The 17,319-nt window shown below is 60.6% G+C and overlaps 7 protein-coding genes across 7 annotated transcripts; 5 read left to right on the top strand and 2 right to left on the bottom strand.

Annotated features, from left to right (window-relative positions):
* Positions 1-4,177: 4,177 nt before the first annotated feature.
* Positions 4,178-5,050, bottom strand: THITE_2123225 (uncharacterized protein). The gene is made up of 5 exons (XM_003657423.1): positions 4,939-5,050; positions 4,815-4,867; positions 4,685-4,741; positions 4,487-4,568; positions 4,178-4,425 (listed from the first exon to the last, which is right to left on the bottom strand). The coding sequence occupies exons 1-5, from the start codon at positions 4,939-4,941 to the stop codon at positions 4,402-4,404; spliced, it is 219 nt and encodes a 72-aa protein (XP_003657471.1). The 5' UTR covers positions 4,942-5,050; the 3' UTR covers positions 4,178-4,401.
* Positions 5,051-5,212: 162 nt separating this feature from the next.
* THITE_2123226 (uncharacterized protein) lies at positions 5,213-6,114 on the top strand. The gene is made up of 2 exons (XM_003657424.1): positions 5,213-5,566; positions 5,641-6,114. The coding sequence occupies exons 1-2, from the start codon at positions 5,506-5,508 to the stop codon at positions 6,090-6,092; spliced, it is 513 nt and encodes a 170-aa protein (XP_003657472.1). The 5' UTR covers positions 5,213-5,505; the 3' UTR covers positions 6,093-6,114.
* A 308-nt stretch (positions 6,115-6,422) lies between these two features.
* Positions 6,423-8,041, bottom strand: THITE_2123227 (uncharacterized protein). The gene is made up of 2 exons (XM_003657425.1): positions 7,928-8,041; positions 6,423-7,756 (listed from the first exon to the last, which is right to left on the bottom strand). The coding sequence occupies exon 2, from the start codon at positions 7,651-7,653 to the stop codon at positions 6,697-6,699; it is 957 nt and encodes a 318-aa protein (XP_003657473.1). The 5' UTR covers positions 7,654-7,756; positions 7,928-8,041; the 3' UTR covers positions 6,423-6,696.
* Positions 8,042-8,741: 700 nt separating this feature from the next.
* On the top strand, positions 8,742-10,654 carry THITE_2123230 (uncharacterized protein). The gene is made up of 2 exons (XM_003657426.1): positions 8,742-9,457; positions 9,548-10,654. Exons 1-2 carry the CDS (start codon positions 9,275-9,277, stop codon positions 10,481-10,483), a joined length of 1,119 nt encoding a protein of 372 aa, XP_003657474.1. The 5' UTR covers positions 8,742-9,274; the 3' UTR covers positions 10,484-10,654.
* A 256-nt stretch (positions 10,655-10,910) lies between these two features.
* THITE_2156567 (AAA family ATPase-like protein) lies at positions 10,911-12,999 on the top strand. Its single transcript, XM_003657427.1, has 4 exons — positions 10,911-11,160; positions 11,253-12,020; positions 12,110-12,441; positions 12,524-12,999. Exons 1-4 carry the CDS (start codon positions 11,017-11,019, stop codon positions 12,654-12,656), a joined length of 1,377 nt encoding a protein of 458 aa, XP_003657475.1. The 5' UTR covers positions 10,911-11,016; the 3' UTR covers positions 12,657-12,999.
* Positions 13,000-14,077: 1,078 nt separating this feature from the next.
* Positions 14,078-14,559, top strand: THITE_2010224 (uncharacterized protein; the record flags this gene model as incomplete). The annotated part of the gene is made up of 2 exons (XM_003657428.1): positions 14,078-14,264; positions 14,414-14,559. Coding segments are annotated over 2 exons (333 nt in total), but the record flags the coding sequence as incomplete, so codon positions are not given.
* Positions 14,560-16,106: 1,547 nt separating this feature from the next.
* On the top strand, positions 16,107-17,240 carry THITE_2123234 (uncharacterized protein). The gene has a single exon (XM_003657429.1). It carries the CDS (start codon positions 16,234-16,236, stop codon positions 17,098-17,100), a length of 867 nt encoding a protein of 288 aa, XP_003657477.1. The 5' UTR covers positions 16,107-16,233; the 3' UTR covers positions 17,101-17,240.
* Positions 17,241-17,319: the final 79 nt, after the last annotated feature.

Raw genomic sequence — 17,319 nt, forward strand, 5'->3', positions numbered from 1 at the left:
GATGTAATCCGTACACTACACTACACTACACTACACGAGGTACTCCGGACCGGACCTAAATCCGATCTGCCGATTGTCGAGGTGGTTCTGGACGACTGGCCTCCAGCCATCGCACGCCTTCGCCCCACGTTCGATGCTCTGCTCTGTGGCGTGATGGGTGGGCTGTCTCAGGGCTGGGAACCCAATTCGGTGTCCCTCATTGCCATTCCAGGCTGCAGATCACCTAAGTTGTATGGTATTGGCGTCTCCATAGCCAGCTGTCACGCGTTGCTCGGCGAGATTCGAGGTTGATGGATGAATTCCAGGTTGGCAGCGCGCAATGCGCAGCTGTGACCATTAGGTCAATACTTGGGACGTCACGCTGCACGGACTTGCTGTGAGCCATCCGCAGTCTCTTCAGCCGCAACGCTGGAAACCCAAAACAGGCAGCAATTTCCACCGCCAAAGCCCAGTGCCAGCCACACAACCCTGCCTCGATGGCCACCGAATTCCTCACTCGGGAAGGCCGCAACTTGAGCAGGGCAGAAAGGGTGGAGATGAGCCGGCTGTTTGCTGTGCTAAAGTGTGCTTTACACTACATCCAAGTATACACTAAATTTTGCTTTCTGCGCATCCTCCTCCGTTCCCCTCGCTGCGCAGCGGGAGACGGCGGGGCCGTTGCAAAGTGGGACTGTCGTGGGGGGGTGGTTTCGTGATTTCCAGAAGGGCGGATCCAGATCCCGGCAGTGTGCCATGTGGCCAACGGGCCCGCAAACTCGCGAGATTGGCTAGCCATTGTTTTATGGATCTCCCGAGGCTGCCGGGGCTCACAAGACATCCAGGGGCTCCAACGTCGCCGAGAGACCGAATTCCTCGGAGAAGAGTAAGGTAGGGTACCTTAGGTAGGTAGCTCACTGGAAAAGACGGCAAGCCCGAGTGCACACCACGCACATGGCCTTCACTAAGGTAGCGTACCCGACCTGCAACACACCCATCCCTCCGGACATATGCTTCAGGGAGGCACGATGTGTGCCGTTGAGCTCCACCTGTGTCTTCTCTCCTGAACAGGGGCAGTAACATTGGTCCCTTGCCCGTCCCACTTGGGAAGCCAAGGTCAGGCACGGCGCCAAGATGGCGGGAGAGCCTCTCCTTCACCTGCAATGCTTATGCTCGAAACACACCGAGCTCTGCCCGCCTCACTATCGCAACCCAGCATGCCAGCAAGATTGACGAGACGGTGGCATCGGGCGGCGATGGGGCGCGACGTTCTTGCTTTTTAACGGTTAGCGACGCCCAGCATTGCATTTCTCGGGTGCTGCTCTTCACTTGTCTGCTGTCCACCGCCTCCGGCAGAGACAATGGCCATTGTTGTTGCTATCGCAGCGCTTCTACACTAATGAGAGCAGGTTCGGTGATGCCATTCCGCCATATCGACCAGGGTTCCAGCACTGGCTGCTCGGGCCTCTCAAGGCGCCGTCACAGCCGCCGCCGAGGTCGACGCACAGGTCAAGGCACCCGCGGCACACAAGAGTCTTCCATGGCTGCGGCTCACGGTTCCGCAGAAGAAGACACTACCTAACGAGTCCTTGAGAGGGTTTTGAAGCGGGCCAACCCAACCTGGCTCAAGTCACAAGCCTTACCACCACTGCCAACCGCTGATTCATGTGGTGGCCAACCGTGGCGCCAACAAGCAGAGGACATTCTCAAAGGCCAACGTCCACGGCAGCACCAACCAAGGTTCCAGTTTTGGCGCTCCGTTGCAATTTGCAAAGCGACACTTAGTATCACACAGGCGCAAGCCAGCAGCCGTGATCTTCTTCCGCACGGTGCCTTTGCATCAATGAGCTGCTGCTCCTGAGGCCGTTTCCGTCTCATTCACGGTTTGGCCGGGACTCGCGTGGGCCGGCCGCGTTGCCACTGTTATCCCAGCTCGGCTTCCAAGACAACCTCACCAATCCAACCAACATTCCCGATCGCAAAGGCGTCGTTTGCACTCGGTGGCCAGAAAGTGGAGCACAGCTTACCGCAGTAGCGAGTTGCTGACGAAAACCCATCGTGGAGCGCTCGCTGTGGCGGCCCAGTGGCGACATGAGGCACAGTGTCTGGATGAAACTCGCCAGATCTCGTCCCCGCTGCAGCCAAACCAAGGGAGATGCCAGCTCCAAGGTCGTCCCATCGTGGCATCGTCCTTCGTCCCAATTGCGGACAGTAACTCCGCCACGGTATCATCCGCTCAGCTGGTTGGTTGTTCCTTTCTCGGCTTCCAGGCTCGCCTGGCTCCGATGGCTTGTTTCATGTTAATCCCCGAATGGTTGTGTCATGTAAGCAGTTCTCCCGTTTCACAACCAGCTCTGGAATTCTGGAAGCAATTCATCAATTCGTTACTGTGCACTGTGTATCTATGTCATATCCAATTGCTTGTTGCTTGTTCCACCGATCCTTGTGATCGATCCCGTTTGCTCTGCTTCGGACGACCCCTTCCACGGGGCCCAATGCCCAATTGTGCGGGCAAAAGAAAACAACCGACGACTCGACGGCCAACATCTCGGCGACCCGTCCTCGCCAACGCCACAACCACACAGCATCGGATCTAAATACGCACTACACTACACTAGGGCATGAAACAACAACTGTGATCCTCACAGGAACTGGTTCAAACACCCTTCCCACAGCCTCGTGCTGCATTGAGCACTGCAGCTGCACCGAGCCGCCCCAGACTTGTTCCCGGCCGGAGGGGTTGGCTCACGATCTACGGACAATCTACCCCGCTCTTACCGCGTAGTTGAGCCATCTCAACCGACAATTAGTAGTTAGAGGAACTCAGTCGTACACACAAGGCAAGTTGGTATCCGCGTACGACGACGGCGAGCCGGTGGGAGGGAGTCAGCGAAGGAAAAGCAAGGGGTGAGTGAGTGAGAGGACAGGCGAACCGTCCCGTCTCGTCCCGTTCCCAAGCCTGAGATCGGCGGGGGGCGCGGCATGTCTTCCGTTGCAGGCGCGGCGGCAATCTGGTCGAGACCAGACCTTCCTCTCGTTATCCATTTCTTCTTCCTGTTCTTCTGCTTCTTTCTTCTCTCCCTTGTGCAACAGGGGCCGCACCGAGTGTGGTTTGCGATACTGCTCTTAAATAACAGCTACGCGCAACAGGTACGTACATGTACGGATGCATAAGTGCTCAGGCCCGATTACGTGGCGGCGTGATCGGCTGTGTGATATGTCGGTTTTCGCTGTGATTGTGGTTCGCGAGTCGGCGGGGCTGGCTGCGGCGAGCCGTTTTGTCTCTCAGTGTTTGTGATGGGATGGATGGTGGTCCTGCGCCGAGTTCAGTCCAGGGAACTTGGGTCTAATTGGGGGCTTTTGCGTTGAGCATGCTGCGGCGTGCCGGTGGAGGTGTCATGGGCCTTGCGGGCGAGATCGCGCAGCAGCGGACTACTTCCGCGCCCAGCGCGCTTGTCGTCGCTGGCGCCGGCTTGACGCAGCTATCAGTTGGGGTGTTCGCCCGAATGGTCTCGGAGAGCGGGCGAGCCGGTCGCTTCGGCAGCTCGAGGGGTTGCCTTGTAGAGAAGTGAGGCTGGGGACGCATCAAGCCCGCCACGCCTGCCCTATCCCTTCCGCAGCGGAGGACAGCACCACCAGCAGCCATGAAAAAACAAGGCAACCGAGCCGAGGAAAACAACATGGCAGAGATTGGACTTCAATACTTCCCGAGCGGACCGGCGCATGTATTGAACGCCGCGAGACCTATCCGACCACGTCCGTGCCCGCGCCCGTCTGCTCTACAAGCAGTTGTCGCTAGCCACGGCTTGCTGCATCTCTTCCCTCCGGCGACTCGGACCCTGTTCGCCGGCCCGGCCTGTCTGATCCAGCTTCATATCCCGACCCGGTGCCATGGACTGAGGCACAGCGCCGAATCCTTCCCCACGAGTCCTGCCCGACCCCGGGACCTGCCGTTGCCTGAAGCTCCGTATGCACGCCGTGGCCCACCCTCGACAGTCGTGTAACCATCCCGCGAGCAAACACAACTCAAAACCGAGCTCAACTAGGCACGTCTCCGCGCGGAGTCGACATCAAGCTTGCGGTCGAAGGCGTTCGAACTGTCGTCTCAAAGGGCGATTTCGGCAGCACCCGCCCTCCTTTGTCCTTCGGTGCTGGCAAAGTCCACAGCCCAGTTCCCCGCAGTGTCGTGCCGCGCAAACGCGTCGTAGGTAGATGAATCGCCCCTGTTGGTTTCCAATAAACCGTCCCGTCTAGATGCCGCCAAGTCGAGCCAATCCATTCCTTAACGCCCCTCTAAGACCCGACCAACCTCCTCCTAGCGCGCAACGGCGCGCGCGTGGTACCGTTGCAATCCCCTTTGATACAGACCAACGAGGAGAGTACCTTCCATAAAGTAGTATGTATGCCACGGCAAGGAAGTCGGCATCACATCCCAAGGAAAATGGAGATCTGCCGCGACCGCAATCAGCCCTACCAGCTCATATAGTCCGAATGGAGCCAGGCTCCTTACCGCCATGATCCCGCAGCACAGACTCATGTATGGGCTCAGCCGCTCGCCTATTCGCGCGCACTTCCAGAAGATGCCTGTCACGCTGTTCGTGGCAGCGAGTAAGGAGATGTCAGCGCCATCGTAACGCGTAGCCGCGTGTGTTTTGTTTTTCCCCGTTGGCGGATCGGTTGGCAAGCGGAGGGAGTCAATCAAGCTCACCCTGTCTTGTTTCGGTCGAGGATCGCGGGGAAGAGCTGGTGCACGTAGGCGCAGGTGCTGTTTGGGTCGCGGTTGCTGTGGTGAGCTAGCTGTCCGTATTGTATGTAGGAATGGGAGGTGAAAGGCGTACCAGATAAGGAGGAGGATGACGAGCAGCAGGCTCGAGAAATTGAAAAGGGCCGTCTAGATAGGGGGTGTTGTTAGCTTGGATGTGTCTCGCGCTGGTTGGGATTGAACATGCAGAAAAAACGTACCATGATGGGTGAACACTATCCTTTGTTGTGAATGTCAGCTGAAGGGATGCCGAGAGCTGGCGGTGTAGTTGATCTTGTGAAGCAAGCTCTGTCTCCGTTGAGCGTGTTCCTGAACAACACCGTCCTGTTTGGACAGCCTGGCCAGCCAAGATAAGTGGGCCTACCGCAAAGTGGGGCGGCAGCCCTGGTAAGATGGAACCGGCTGATTGGGTGACCCACAGCACTTCGCAGGCATGAGTGGAGCTTCGGGAAGCTCCTCCCAGGCGGCAGCAACCTTATCATGGACCCAGTACGGAGTACACGTACCTGCCTTGTAAACTGCCAACGAACCTGTCCAACCCGACTGAATCGACTTGGAAACACAGCTGGTCTTTCAAGTGCGCGTGTGATCCGGAGATATCGACTGCACACGCTACATAGCGAGTGATTTTCCGCCTTTAAATCACTCGCCACATCTCGCCATATCTTTCGATCTCTGTGCCTCGTCACGAAACTCACTCGACAAGTTTTCTCAAGCTCGAGTTCCGCGATTCCATCTTGCGATACTCTCCCATCAACTTCATCAACATGGAACCTCGTGCGCGCGCCGGCAAAAATGTCGGCAAGATGAACTTTGGCCACAACGAGCGTAGGTGCTCCTCCATCCCATCCCGTCCGTCATCCGCGTCTGTCCTTACCTAACCCGCTATTCCTGCTTTCCAGTAGCCCAGCTCCTCTACGGCCACGGGGACGTGCGCGCGCCGCTCAACGAGACGGTGCGGGTGCTCGACGAGATCCTGACCGAGTTCATCCAGGGCGTCAGCTTCGAGGCGTCGCGCGCGGCGCAGCACGCCGGGCGGCAGAAGGTCAAGTTCGAGGACTTCGAGTTCGCGATGCGCCGCAACCCGCACTACATGGGCAAGATCCAGGAGGTGTTCGAGAAGAAGAAGGAGATCGAGGCGGCGCGCAAGAACTTCAGCATCGAGGACCAGCTCATGAGGGACACCGACAAGCAAGAGAAAGCCGCCGAGAAGGATAAGGACCGTGCCGGTGCCGGCGGGGGAGCCAAGAGGGGACGCAAGTCGATGTCGTCGCAGATGATGGTTGGGGAGGAGGATCTGGAGGACGGAGATGACGACCTGGAGGATGATGGCAGTGCAGCGAGGAAGAACTAAAGCGGTTGGGTGTCTTGGGTTTTCGTTTCGGCGGGGGATTTTGGTTAACTTAAGCATAGCGTCGGCGTTGGGCGGGCTTGACAGTTTGGGTCATTTTGGGGGGGAATATGCAGGCGTTTCGGGAACGGAAAAGGGAACGGAAAGGGGAGCGAGGGCTGGCCAGCATCGTCGCGAGGATTTTTTCTACGAAGAATACTGTGGGAAGACTGCTCAACATGGTCACAATGATGGGCCTCATTCATGCTTGAGGCGAGACTGTCGGGGATCTAATCAGTCTTCGGTTCACAACTAATACGGGAATACGGGGCTCCACGCTCCTAGACCGATGTCATTCATTCTCTTCATTCAAGGAGGCTAGAGTGGTGCTGCAGCATGTTTTTGCTTCCATTGGTACGGAAAGTTCATTCTTCCTATCTTGTTCTTGCCTTCCGTGCCATCTTCCCATAGTCTCTTGTTTTCTTTGTCCACGATTCACACAAGAGAAACATCTGGCTTGGGCCATACAAGCATAAAGCTTCATCCCAAACCCAAAACTAACTACTGCAATTCCGGGGTATCATGATCATCAGTACAACCTATCCTCCTCATCCCCTCTCATACCACCCTACGGCCTCTCATAAGCCACCACATCCACCACCCCTCCGTCCGCGCACTGCGGCACCTCCCCCTCCTCCAACTCCATTCCCTCAATCGCCTTCTTGCTCTGATCCCACGGAACAGCAAACAAGCCCGAGTTGATCCGGCACATGCGCACCTCGGCGATGCTCACCCCGGCCCGCCCCTCCTCCTCGGCAACAAGCCTCATCAGATGCGCCATGGCCGGCACGGTCGCGCGCAGGATCGTCTCGGGCGCGTCCCGCCCCTTGCCCACCCGCCGACTGGTGAACAGACAGCCGACGTAGTGGCCCTGGCCCGTGTCCTTATTGCCTTGCTGGCCCTTGCCCGTCTGCGGCGGAATCAGCAGCGCCGTGCCCAGCAGGGCGTCCGGCGTCGACCGGGCGCAGTGCGCGCGGTAGACGGCGTACGCGGCCGGGTACCGGTCGCGGAAGGCCAGTGCGATTCCGCCGCCCCAGGAGCCGATGCAGTTGCAGGCGTGGATGAGGAGGGTGTTGGGCGGCGCCGCGAAGAGGTCGCCTATCTTGTCGGTGATGCGGATTCGGATTGCTGGGGTTGTTTTGTTGGTGGAGGCCGCTGGGGTCAGCGGATTTGGGGTTGGCGTTGGTGAGATGGCCAGGGACGGGCTGGCTTTGGCGTCGCTGGTGACTGCTGGGTCTTTCCCCAACGCCTTGGTGGGATTGGTTGGCGCCTTGTCGTTGCTGCCGGCTGCTGTCACTTTCTCTGACGCCTCGGTGGAATCGGTTTGCGCTGATTGCGGCTCTTGCCCTAGGTTTCCCGTCTCTATCGTGGTCGCGGAGGGAGCCTTCTCAAGCCCTTCTGGTTCGGCTTTTGGCTTCTCCGGATGAGTTCTTGAGGCAGACGCAAAGCTCAGTTTGGTCTGCTTGAACTGTCGCGGTTCACCAGGGCCCTTAGGATCCCCGTCGGCAGAGCGCTTAGCAGGCATGATTGTCTCGCGGGTTGACAATAGTACCCGGTAGTTTGGATTGGTAGTATGTCGGCAGTTTGGCGAGATGTGTAGGCCAGGAGGTAAGGCAGGTAGTGAAGCGCTGCTTGAGGGTTAGGACAAGAGCTGACACGAGATTTGTGTTCCAAGGACCGTAGCCTAGGTATCTTATATAACAGTTGCGTGTATACAAAAGTATGGCATGTAGGTGTAAGTTGTGAAGAAACAAACAAGATTGTTCAACTGATAATGTCGGCTCTTCGAGTCCACGCACCTTCTTCATACATCAGTATATTGATCAAGTCGTCCAAGGAACAAACAATCACAGTTCATAGAAGTTGACTGCACACTGTATACAATGGAAGTGTCTGTGTCGAGCAAGAAGTACTGTGTAGGAAAACCATCAATACCTGCGCATGTATTGCCGGCATCACCAATCTGTCTTCGGATTTGGATTCTACATACCTGATTACCCCTATCTGCCACCTCTACCTACACCCGCATCTGTTGTGTAGGCTGTAATCCGTGGAAACTTTTGTTCTAGCACGATGACATTTGAGAGCAGCCCTCAACTGCAAGTGCCAAGACTGTGAAACGAAACAGGAAATGCACATGAGGTTGTTTGTGGAAAATGTCACCCACACTCTTTCCTCAGCAGCAACCACTCCACTGCACTGCCCAACTTTAGAGACGGATCCCGGCCGTGATCAGCTTCCTGCGCTTGGTGTCTTTTGGAATGGCGCACATGCAGCGAACCAAATGGAGGCGACACTTGCTTCCCCGACAAACCCAGACTCATTCCCGACACAGGAATCCCTCACGCGCCCTTTTTCCACCAGTCCCCAGCTTCCGGCTTCGATCCGGCGTGGGTTCCACCTTGGGGGCCATTAAACGACAAGTCTCCCCATGCCTTCCCCGCAGTTGCATTCCGGAGAAAGCAGCTGAGCCGGATCGTTCTGTGTTTGGTCGGGCTTAGGGCGGCTATGCACAAGGCTGGCAAGGCTGCAGGCTCACAGAGCGATGTCGCTGCGGGGCCGGTTCTCCAGTGAGAGGGGTCCTATCCGATGCTCTGGTGCCGGCGCTGGTGCCGGCCCGGTGGCCGGGGGGAAACGCGCCGAAAGGACGTCTGACTGATGCAGGTGCGCGGCGGGAATAACACACATGCCCTTCTCTCCCCCACTTGTCAGGTGCGCAGCCCTCGAGGGCTTCGGAGTGTTTCTTCGCCGGACAAACGGTTCTACTCCCCTTTACTTAACACCTCACTACGGGATGGTCAACCATAGCTATGCCGGAGTTTCTAGATGCACGACAGCCGCCTCGAGCAAAGGCAGGCCTCCGAGATGATGACAGTGACATTATTGACCATCTTCCGCTAGAGGAAGTGGGAAGCAGCAAGCCGTCGTCCCCCTTCCTCAAGCCGAACGACGTCCGGACGCTGTCCGCCAGCCCAGGGTCCGAACATGGTCGGCTCTCGCCATGTGGATCAAGGGCTTTATCACCAGCTCCTTACGCCCATCATCCGCAAACGCGGAAGGCAGCTCTGGCGCAGTCCCTGGGCCGGTTGTGGGCCCGCCAACGAGGGGTGATTCTCGTGGCAGTCTCGCAGCTCTTTGGAGCGCTCATGAACTTGGCTGCAAGGCTGCTGGAGCTGAGGGGGCGGCATCCGTTGCAGATCCTCTTTGCTCGTATGAGCCTCACCACTGCCTTGTCTTGTCTGTACATGTGGTGGACAAGCGTTCCCGATTTCCCGCTCGGGCCCAGAGGCCTCAGATGGGTGTTGGTTGTCAGAGGCGTCACCGGATTTGTACGTACCGAGTGCTCACCCTTATGCTAGCCTGCACCAAGGCCGGCAACTTTTTCAGCTGTTCACCCAGCCACTAACGCGCGAGGTTAGTTTGGCATTTACGGCATGTGGTACTCGATGATGTACCTGCCGCTCGCCGAGGCAACAGTCATCACCTTCCTTGCGCCGATGCTCTCGGGCTACATCTGCGATGTCCTTCTCAAAGACCCCTTCACGCGCCGAGAACAGCTGGCTTCCTTGGTCGCCCTGGCCGGCGTAGTGTTCATCGCGAGACCGACCTCCCTCTTCGGCAACGCTCCTGCCGAGGGGACCCACCCGCAGGCTCCTCACACCTCCGACGCGGCAAGCACAGAAACACCCGCGGCCCACCCCGGCGTGGGCGAGGAACCGACGCCAGCACAGCGGCTAGGCGCCATCCTCGTCGCCCTGCTCGGCGTCCTCGGCGCGGCCGGCGCCTTCACCGCGATCCGCTACATCGGCAAGCGAGCCCACCCGCTGATTACGGTGACCTACTTCTCCGTCTGGAGCACGCTGGTCAGCGCGACGGCGCTGCTGGTCGCGCCGCTGCTCGGCATCGCGCAGGACACGCCGCCGACCGTCGGCTTCGCCGGCCTGCTGCCGTCGTCGGCGTACGAGTGGTTCCTGCTCCTGTCGCTCGGGCTTTGCGGATTCGTGATGCAGTTCATGATGACGGCCGGGGTGGGCGGCGAGAGGTCGAACCGGGCCACGGCCATGACGTACACGCACATGCTGTTTGCGGCAGGGTTCGATAAGTGGGTGTTTGGTCACGAGATGCCGTTGGTGAGTGTGCTGGGGTGCGGGTTGATTGTGGGCAGTGCGCTGTGGGCAGCGCTGGGGAAGAAGGAGGGAGGAGGAGGCAGAAGGCCAGAAGAGGATGCTGAGAGGGGGGTTGGAAGGGCTGGTGAGCGAACCCCGGGGGAGGAGGCTGTACCGATGCTTGACAGTGTGGAAGAAGTCGTAGAGGAGGGAGATGAAGGAGGGATTCCGCTAGTCGCTCATAGATAGAGGAATACCTGGGGGTGAAGCCGTTGGCCACAGCAAGTTCCCACCATGCCAGCGTGAAATGGGGGGTGGAGGATGCTTCCTTTAACTCTGGACTGGGCTGTGCGACTTGACGCCGTTCCAGAGAAGTAGATCCAAAAATCACTACCCCTAAATATTCCAAAGCATCGAGAATGCTTCTGTGTTCCTGAAACAAGGCTGTCCCCTCAACCCAAGCGCTCCCCAACGGGCACTTGCACAGTGCCTCGTGTATTTGTACGGTGTAGTACACCTCGGTGAACAATGCCACACCTTGGCTAATGCACGGACCACTTCCACAGCCAGCTGCGCGGCAGCAGTGGAGGCAGGCCTTCGCGTCTGGAAATTTGGAGCTTCCAAAGCTCGCGTCGGTTCCAGCTGGGAGCCCTGCATCAGTCGGTCATCCACAGCAGCCCCGTCCTCTGCTGAACAACGCCGAGCGCACTTCCACCGTCGTTCGTTCAACCTGCTTCCGACCGAATCCAGCACCCAGCAGAGCAGCAGTGCAGCAGCGCACGATGGTTCAAATCAGCGAAGTGCGCGGCAACAGCCGCGACAACCGCACGGCGGCGCACACGCACATCAAGGGCCTCGGCCTCAATTCGAGCGGCATCGCCGAAAAGCAGGCCGCTGGCTTTGTCGGCCAGACCGCCGCCCGCGAGGTACGCATTGGCAGTTCCCCAAGCGGAAAATGCATGCGCGTGGAGTGGGAGATGTATTGACTGGTGGGATTTTTTTTCTTTTCTTGCTACAGGCCTGCGGTGTCGTCGTCGACCTCATTAAAGCGCACAAGATGGCCGGGCGGGGCGTGCTGCTTGCGGGCGGCCCCGGCACGGGCAAGACGGCACTGGCGCTCGCCATCAGCCAGGAGCTCGGCACCAAGATCCCCTTCTGCCCCATCACGGGCAGCGAGATCTACTCGACCGAAGTCAAGAAGACCGAGGTGCTCATGGAGAACTTCCGCCGCGCCATCGGGCTCAAGGTCCGCGAGACCAAGGACGTCTACGAGGGCGAGGTCACCGAGCTGACCCCGGAGGAGGCCGAGAACCCGCTCGGCGGCTACGGCAAGACCATCAGCACCCTGCTGATCGGGCTCAAGAGCGCCCGCGGCCAGAAGAAGCTGCGCCTCGACCCCAGCATATACGAGGCCATCCAGAAGGAGCGCGTCCAGGTGGGCGACGTCATCTACATCGAGACCAACACGGGCGCCTGCAAGCGCGTGGGCCGGTCCGACGCCTACGCCACCGAGTTCGACCTCGAGGCCGAGGAGTACGTGCCGATTCCCAAGGGCGAGGTGCACAAGAAGAAGGAGATCGTCCAGGACGTGTCGCTGCACGACCTGGACGTGGCCAACGCCCGCCCCCAGGGCGGCCAGGACATCATGTCCATGATGGGCCAGCTGATGAAGCCCAAGATGACCGAGATTACCGACAAGCTGCGGAGTGAGATCAACAAGGTGGTTAGTAAGTACATCAACCAGGGCGTCGCCGAGCTCGTGCCGGGCGTGCTCTTTATCGATGAGGTATGTCTCACCCCAGAAATATGACAGCCGTCGGTCGGTCGGTCGGTCAGAAATTGTGGAGCTGAGAGCTGACTCCCCGCCCCCTTTAGGCCCACATGCTGGATGTCGAGTGCTTCACCTACCTTAACAAGGCGTTGGAGTCGCCCATATCGCCCATCGTCGTGCTGGCCTCCAACCGGGGCATGGCTACCATCCGCGGTGCCGACGACCTTGTCGCCGCCCACGGCATCCCACCCGACTTCCTGGCCCGTCTGCTCATCATCCCGACGCACCCGTATGAACCGGACGAGATCAAGCGCATCGTGCGCATCCGCGCCTCCACCGAGGGCGTCCAGGTCACTGATGCCGCCATCGACAAGATCGCCGAGCACGGCGTGCGCATCAGTCTCCGCTACTGCCTCCAGCTGCTAACCCCTGCGAGGTGCGTTGTCTCGGCTACCTGCTCTGTGTCTACGAGAGAGAGTGTGTGTGTGCGTGTGGGGGATGTGCTGACCGGTCAACAGCATCCTGGCTCGGGTCAATGGGCGCAGCCAGATCGACGTCCAGGATGTCGCAGAGTGTGAGGACCTCTTCCTGGACGCACGGCGCAGCGCCAACATCCTGGCTAGCGAATCCGGCCAGGGCTTTATCTCCTAATTGCAGCGAAGTGGTCGGATTACAGGGTACTGGGACTGGGGGCACTGGCAGGGGTTTGGGGCGCAACTCGTCACATTTGTTTTTTCACTTGATCCTCACATGTGTGATAGAAAGAAGAAGAGGATATGGGCGGGCCGGAAAAACTGCGTTGCAGGATGGGAGTTGGCGCAAAGACATGCCGTTGTGCTTTCGCATTGGTATTTTTGTTTGGTTGTTATCCGGATTTGAGCGGGGACTGGGCTGCCGGTTGGGTGCGGTTGGGTGCGCGGCGTCATGTTCGTTCAAAGAAGGGTTCATGATATCCCATTCGCAGCATCACCAACATCCGACGTTTTTTTCTCCGTTTTCCGGCTTTATTTTTTGCCCCTCCGGCCGGCAAAAGGCAGCAGTGCGATGGATGGAAACGAACAAGTGAGAGCAAGCAAGCAAAATGGCGGGTGGCTTGGCCCGATTCGGCTGACATGGTCTTTGTTCAGCGCTCTGCGCATTCCAGTGAACCTTGGAGCGCGGCATTCTGGGAAATTCCTCTGGCATTGTTCGGTGGTGGCTGAGCGGGCCGGCCTGGGATCTGAAGGTTTTGGCTTTCTGTCCTGTTGAAGCCTTGCGTTGCCTGCTGCGGGCACTGCGAACGGAAAAAAGTGCAAACGCTGGGAACAAAGAACCATGGGATGGAGCTCTCCACTGCCCTGCGGTGCATTCCCGAGACACCTGAAGGCGGCGAACCCAACTACACGCCGCTCACGGGCAGCTGGGGCCCGGCCTGGTGCGTTGCGCCCATCATAATGGCAACCATGGGACCCCAATGGAGGCATGTCATTCACGCTGTTGGCCGGGGGGCATTGTCCGGCCGGTGAGCCTGGTAGGAGGGGATAGCTCACAAAGGAGACAATCCATCCCAGCTTAGCCCACGCTTCTCTGATTTATTATCCTTCTTCAATGGCGGACCAGATTTGGAACAGGTCATCTTTTTTACTTTTTTGCCTCCATCCTTCTTGCAAGTCGCCCCTTTCTTCCTTTCGTGGTCGTCATCTGTGTCGACAGAGACACACAGGTCCGGTGCCCACCCAGCTGGAACAGGTCGCCTGTGGTTCTGGCTCCTCCTTTCCCAGAGCTCTCCGTTTGTCCACAATCATCCGCCGGTGTCTCCGCGTGCCCACGGCCGGGGAAAAGAAATGACAGACGTGGTGGCCAGCTTGTCGCGGCCGCGGCACGCCTCCGCACCGACCAGGCCCCTTACTCGCTCAGCCATGGCTGCGAGATCGACCGGAGCAGCGCCGGCAGGGACGAGGCAGCACGGATCCGAGACCTCCCCGACAGCTCCTTTATCAGCGTCCGGACCACCGCCTCCGCCGACACCTCCATCTCCACGTTCACCTCCACCGCCAGCTGCTGTCGCCCAGCCCTCTTCCGCTGCTGCGGACCCGCCACCCCGGGCCTCTATATCAAAGAAGCGTGCCGCCTCCATCGACACGGAGGAGGCAAACCGCCCCAAGATCGAGAGCCTCAGCCTCAACCCGTCCAGTGTAGCGAGCCCGCGGCCCCTGGATTCCAGCCGGGACTTTATTTGTCTCTGCACCCCGGCGCCGAAGGTCCCACGACCACGAAACGGTACGTCCTCACCTGGTGTTCTTCTCTTGCCCGGCCTGGATGTCTGCCCTGCTCACCCGCCTCTGCGGTTATTTGTCTGTCTTTGTCTGTTGCGCCAGAGAGAAGGGACCATCAGCAGAGGTTCGCACTGACACCGACACTCACCCCAGCCTTCATTCTCTACCGGCAGCACCACCAAGCCCAGGTCGTGCAGCAGAACCCGGGGCTCGCCAACCCGGAGATCTCCAAAATCATCGGCGAGCAGTGGCGTGACGAGCCCGAGGAGCGCAAGAATCAGTGGAAGCTGCTGGCCGAGGAGGAGAAGCAGCGGCACCAGCGCGAGCACCCGGACTACCGCTACCAGCCTCGCCGCGGAAGGAAGGGCGGAGGCAGCCAGGCATCCCGGCCCGCCGCCGCGCCCGGAGAAGACCCCTACCACTGCCCTAAGTGCGGCGGCCGCTACATCGCCACGCCGCGCACCCCCTCGACGCCCTTCATGACGCCCACCGCCGGCAAGCCGGGACACCTCCCGCACCACCACGCGCAACCGCCCGACACGCGCGGCGCCACAAGCAGAAGCAGCCGCTCCCACTGGGACGGGGCCCACAGCAGCGCCGCCGCCAGCAGCAGCACCACCCACTCCAGCGGCATCCCGTACGACCTCCACGAGGCCTACGACCCGGCGCTCTCCCCGAACGAGGCCAAGCGCCGCCGCTACAACGCGGCAGGGACCTTCCACAACTTCCACGCCCTCCCGTCCCCGGGCCCGCTGTTCCATCACTCGCGGCAGCAGCACCAACAACAACAACAACCACCACCGCCACCACCACCATCCACCCCGTCATCCGCGTCCCCAGCAGCAGGCGGCTACGCCCCCTTCCCGCCGTCAGCCACATCCACATCCACATCCACAGCCAGTACAACAACCGCAGCAGCAGCACCGCCAGCAGCGGGGGGAATCCCAACCCCTCTCCCGGGCCCGTCCTCCATGCTCCTCCGCCGCCGCGGCAGCCCGGGCCCGGGCCCGGGCCCGAGCCCCATGATGCCCCCGCCGCCGCGCCCGGCCCATGCCGTGCCAGCACACTACCCCGCCCACCCGCGTCCCCCGCCTCTCCAGCACCAGCACCAACACCACCAGCAGCTGCCTTACCACCACCACCAGCAGCAGCAGCAGAACGGTCAGTATCACCAGTATCAGTATCAGTATCAGCACAGCGCGCCCGGATCCGGGCCGTACGGCTACGGCGCGCCGCGCAGTAGCGGGAGCAGCAGTAGTGGTGGTAGTGGGGATGGTGACCGGGTGAGTGCTGCTGCTGCGGCTTCCGGGGCGAGCGACTTCGACGAGTCGCTGCGCCTGCCGCCGCTGCAGACCCATCATCTCCCGCCGCTGGCGGGCGGCGGCGGGGCGGGCTGCGGCGGGGCGGGGCTGTCGCCCGACAGCGGCGGGGAGCCGGGGACCTCGTCGGGCGGGGTTGGTAGTGGTGGATCAGGTGGTGGTAGTTATGGCGGTGGCGGGTTGGGGCTGGGGATCTTGTACCCTACGCCGACGATCCCGGTTGGGTTTTCTCCCGGTGGTGGTGCTGCCGCTGCTGCTGCTGCTGGGGGAGGAGGAGGAGGGGTGGATGGCAGGAGGGAGAGGGAGAGGGACGCCCAGGCGCGCGGCGTCGAGGCCATGGTGATGAGCATCTCGTTTGTCAACAAGCTGCGCGTGCTCGAGCGGATCAGCCCGCCGCTGGCGGCCGCGGGCCCGGCGGGCGCCGGCAGGGGCCCCGTGATTGCCGTCGAGGGCCCGGATGCGAGGCTGGTCAGGGCCGTGGCTGGCGTGGTGGAGGGCGCGCTGAAGGCGGCGTCGCCGGCTGCGGAGGGCGGGTGGGAGGTGAGGTGCTGGGAGGATGAGCGGTTGGGGTTGGGTGGGGGTGGGGGTGGTGGTGATGGTGCTGGTGAACGTGGTGGGAAGTCCAAAGGAAGAGGGGACGGGGAGGATGAGAGCATGACGGAGGCGGGCGGGCCCTCGCGGCAGGGCAGCCAGGCGAGCATTGCCAGCGGCGCGAGCGGCGGGCCCGGCCACGGCGGCGCCGTCAACCCCTTGGCGGCGTACTTGCGCACCATCACCGACTGGCACGCCAAGTCGGCCGAGATAGTCGACTTTGTCACCAACCCCGTCACCACCAGCCAGCCTTCCCCAGCGGCTCGTCGATCCTTCTCCTCCGACGCCAGCACCAAGCCCGAACCAGCCTCAATCCCAACCCCGACTCCCACCACGACTCCCACCACGCGCCGCCCCCTCCCCTCGCACCCCACCAAGCCGAAAACCCCCACCACCACCACAACCACCACCGAGAACAACAATAACAACCCGCCCCCTCACAAACCAACCCTGCCCATCGCCCTCCTCCCCGCCGGCTTCTCTCTCACCCTGTCGGACCGCTTCGCCTGCGCGGTGCCCATCGCCGACGCCTACGCGCCCGTCGACCACTGGCAGTGGATGGCCACGCTGTGGCGCGGCATCGTCGGCCCCGACCTGGTCATCTACGCCGCGCCCGCTGCGCCCGCGCCCGCGCGCGCTGCTGCTTCTGCTTCTGCTTGTCATGGTGGTGCTGCTGCCGGTAGTGTTGGTGGTGGTGGTGGAGGTGGAGGGACGGTGGAGGTCAGGAGTGCCGGGCTGGTTGTTGTGCGTTTGCCGGCTCCGGCGCCGGCGTCGGGAGAAGGCGACGGGGCCGCGGGGGAGGTGGCGGTCGTGGATGAGAAGGTGCAGCGGCGGCTCGGGTTTGAGATTGTCGAGTGGGTGAGGAGCGCCGGGTGGGTGGACTCTGAAAGGGGGAGGGTGGATGAAGGGCACGGGGCGATGGAGTACTAATGATTAGATTGTCTTGGAAGGGCGGGCGGGGCGCTGATGGCGCTAGGCTAATGTGCCTCGGTGCAGCGCGGGTTGTGGAGAGATGGCACGAAGATAGGGCTTGTACGTCCAACTCAACATACGACGCCTAATGCTTTTACTGTTTCATGGCCACGGTCGCTGTGGTTTTGACTTTGACGGGCAGCCTGGGCCTGGGCCAGGCCCCGTAGAAAAGAACTG

Source organism: Thermothielavioides terrestris, chromosome 6 (genome assembly GCF_000226115.1).
Source record: "Thermothielavioides terrestris NRRL 8126 chromosome 6, complete sequence".
Lineage (NCBI taxonomy): Eukaryota > Fungi > Ascomycota > Sordariomycetes > Sordariales > Chaetomiaceae > Thermothielavioides > Thermothielavioides terrestris.

What these genes read in the sequence shown, in the direction of transcription:
- THITE_2156567 (XM_003657427.1), top strand. Translation starts at nt 11,017, where the DNA reads ATGGTTCAAATCAGCGAAGTGCGCGGCAACAGCCGCGACAACCGCACG. An exon ending in GCCAGACCGCCGCCCGCGAG is followed by an intron (nt 11,161 to 11,252) that starts GTACGCATTGGC and finishes TTCTTGCTACAG; the next exon opens with GCCTGCGGTGTCGTCGTCGA. An exon ending in GCGTGCTCTTTATCGATGAG is followed by an intron (nt 12,021 to 12,109) that starts GTATGTCTCACC and finishes CGCCCCCTTTAG; the next exon opens with GCCCACATGCTGGATGTCGA.
- THITE_2123230 (XM_003657426.1), top strand. Translation starts at nt 9,275, where the DNA reads ATGAACTTGGCTGCAAGGCTGCTGGAGCTGAGGGGGCGGCATCCGTTG. An exon ending in TCAGAGGCGTCACCGGATTT is followed by an intron (nt 9,458 to 9,547) that starts GTACGTACCGAG and finishes GCGCGAGGTTAG; the next exon opens with TTTGGCATTTACGGCATGTG.
- THITE_2123226 (XM_003657424.1), top strand. Translation starts at nt 5,506, where the DNA reads ATGGAACCTCGTGCGCGCGCCGGCAAAAATGTCGGCAAGATGAACTTT. An exon ending in GAACTTTGGCCACAACGAGC is followed by an intron (nt 5,567 to 5,640) that starts GTAGGTGCTCCT and finishes CCTGCTTTCCAG; the next exon opens with TAGCCCAGCTCCTCTACGGC.
- THITE_2123227 (XM_003657425.1), bottom strand. Translation starts at nt 7,653, where the DNA reads ATGCCTGCTAAGCGCTCTGCCGACGGGGATCCTAAGGGCCCTGGTGAA.
- THITE_2123225 (XM_003657423.1), bottom strand. An exon ending in GTCATCCTCCTCCTTATCTG is followed by an intron (nt 4,742 to 4,814) that starts GTACGCCTTTCA and finishes CGACCCAAACAG; the next exon opens with CACCTGCGCCTACGTGCACC. An exon ending in CTCGACCGAAACAAGACAGG is followed by an intron (nt 4,569 to 4,684) that starts GTGAGCTTGATT and finishes TGCCACGAACAG; the next exon opens with CGTGACAGGCATCTTCTGGA.
- THITE_2123234 (XM_003657429.1), top strand. Translation starts at nt 16,234, where the DNA reads ATGACGGAGGCGGGCGGGCCCTCGCGGCAGGGCAGCCAGGCGAGCATT.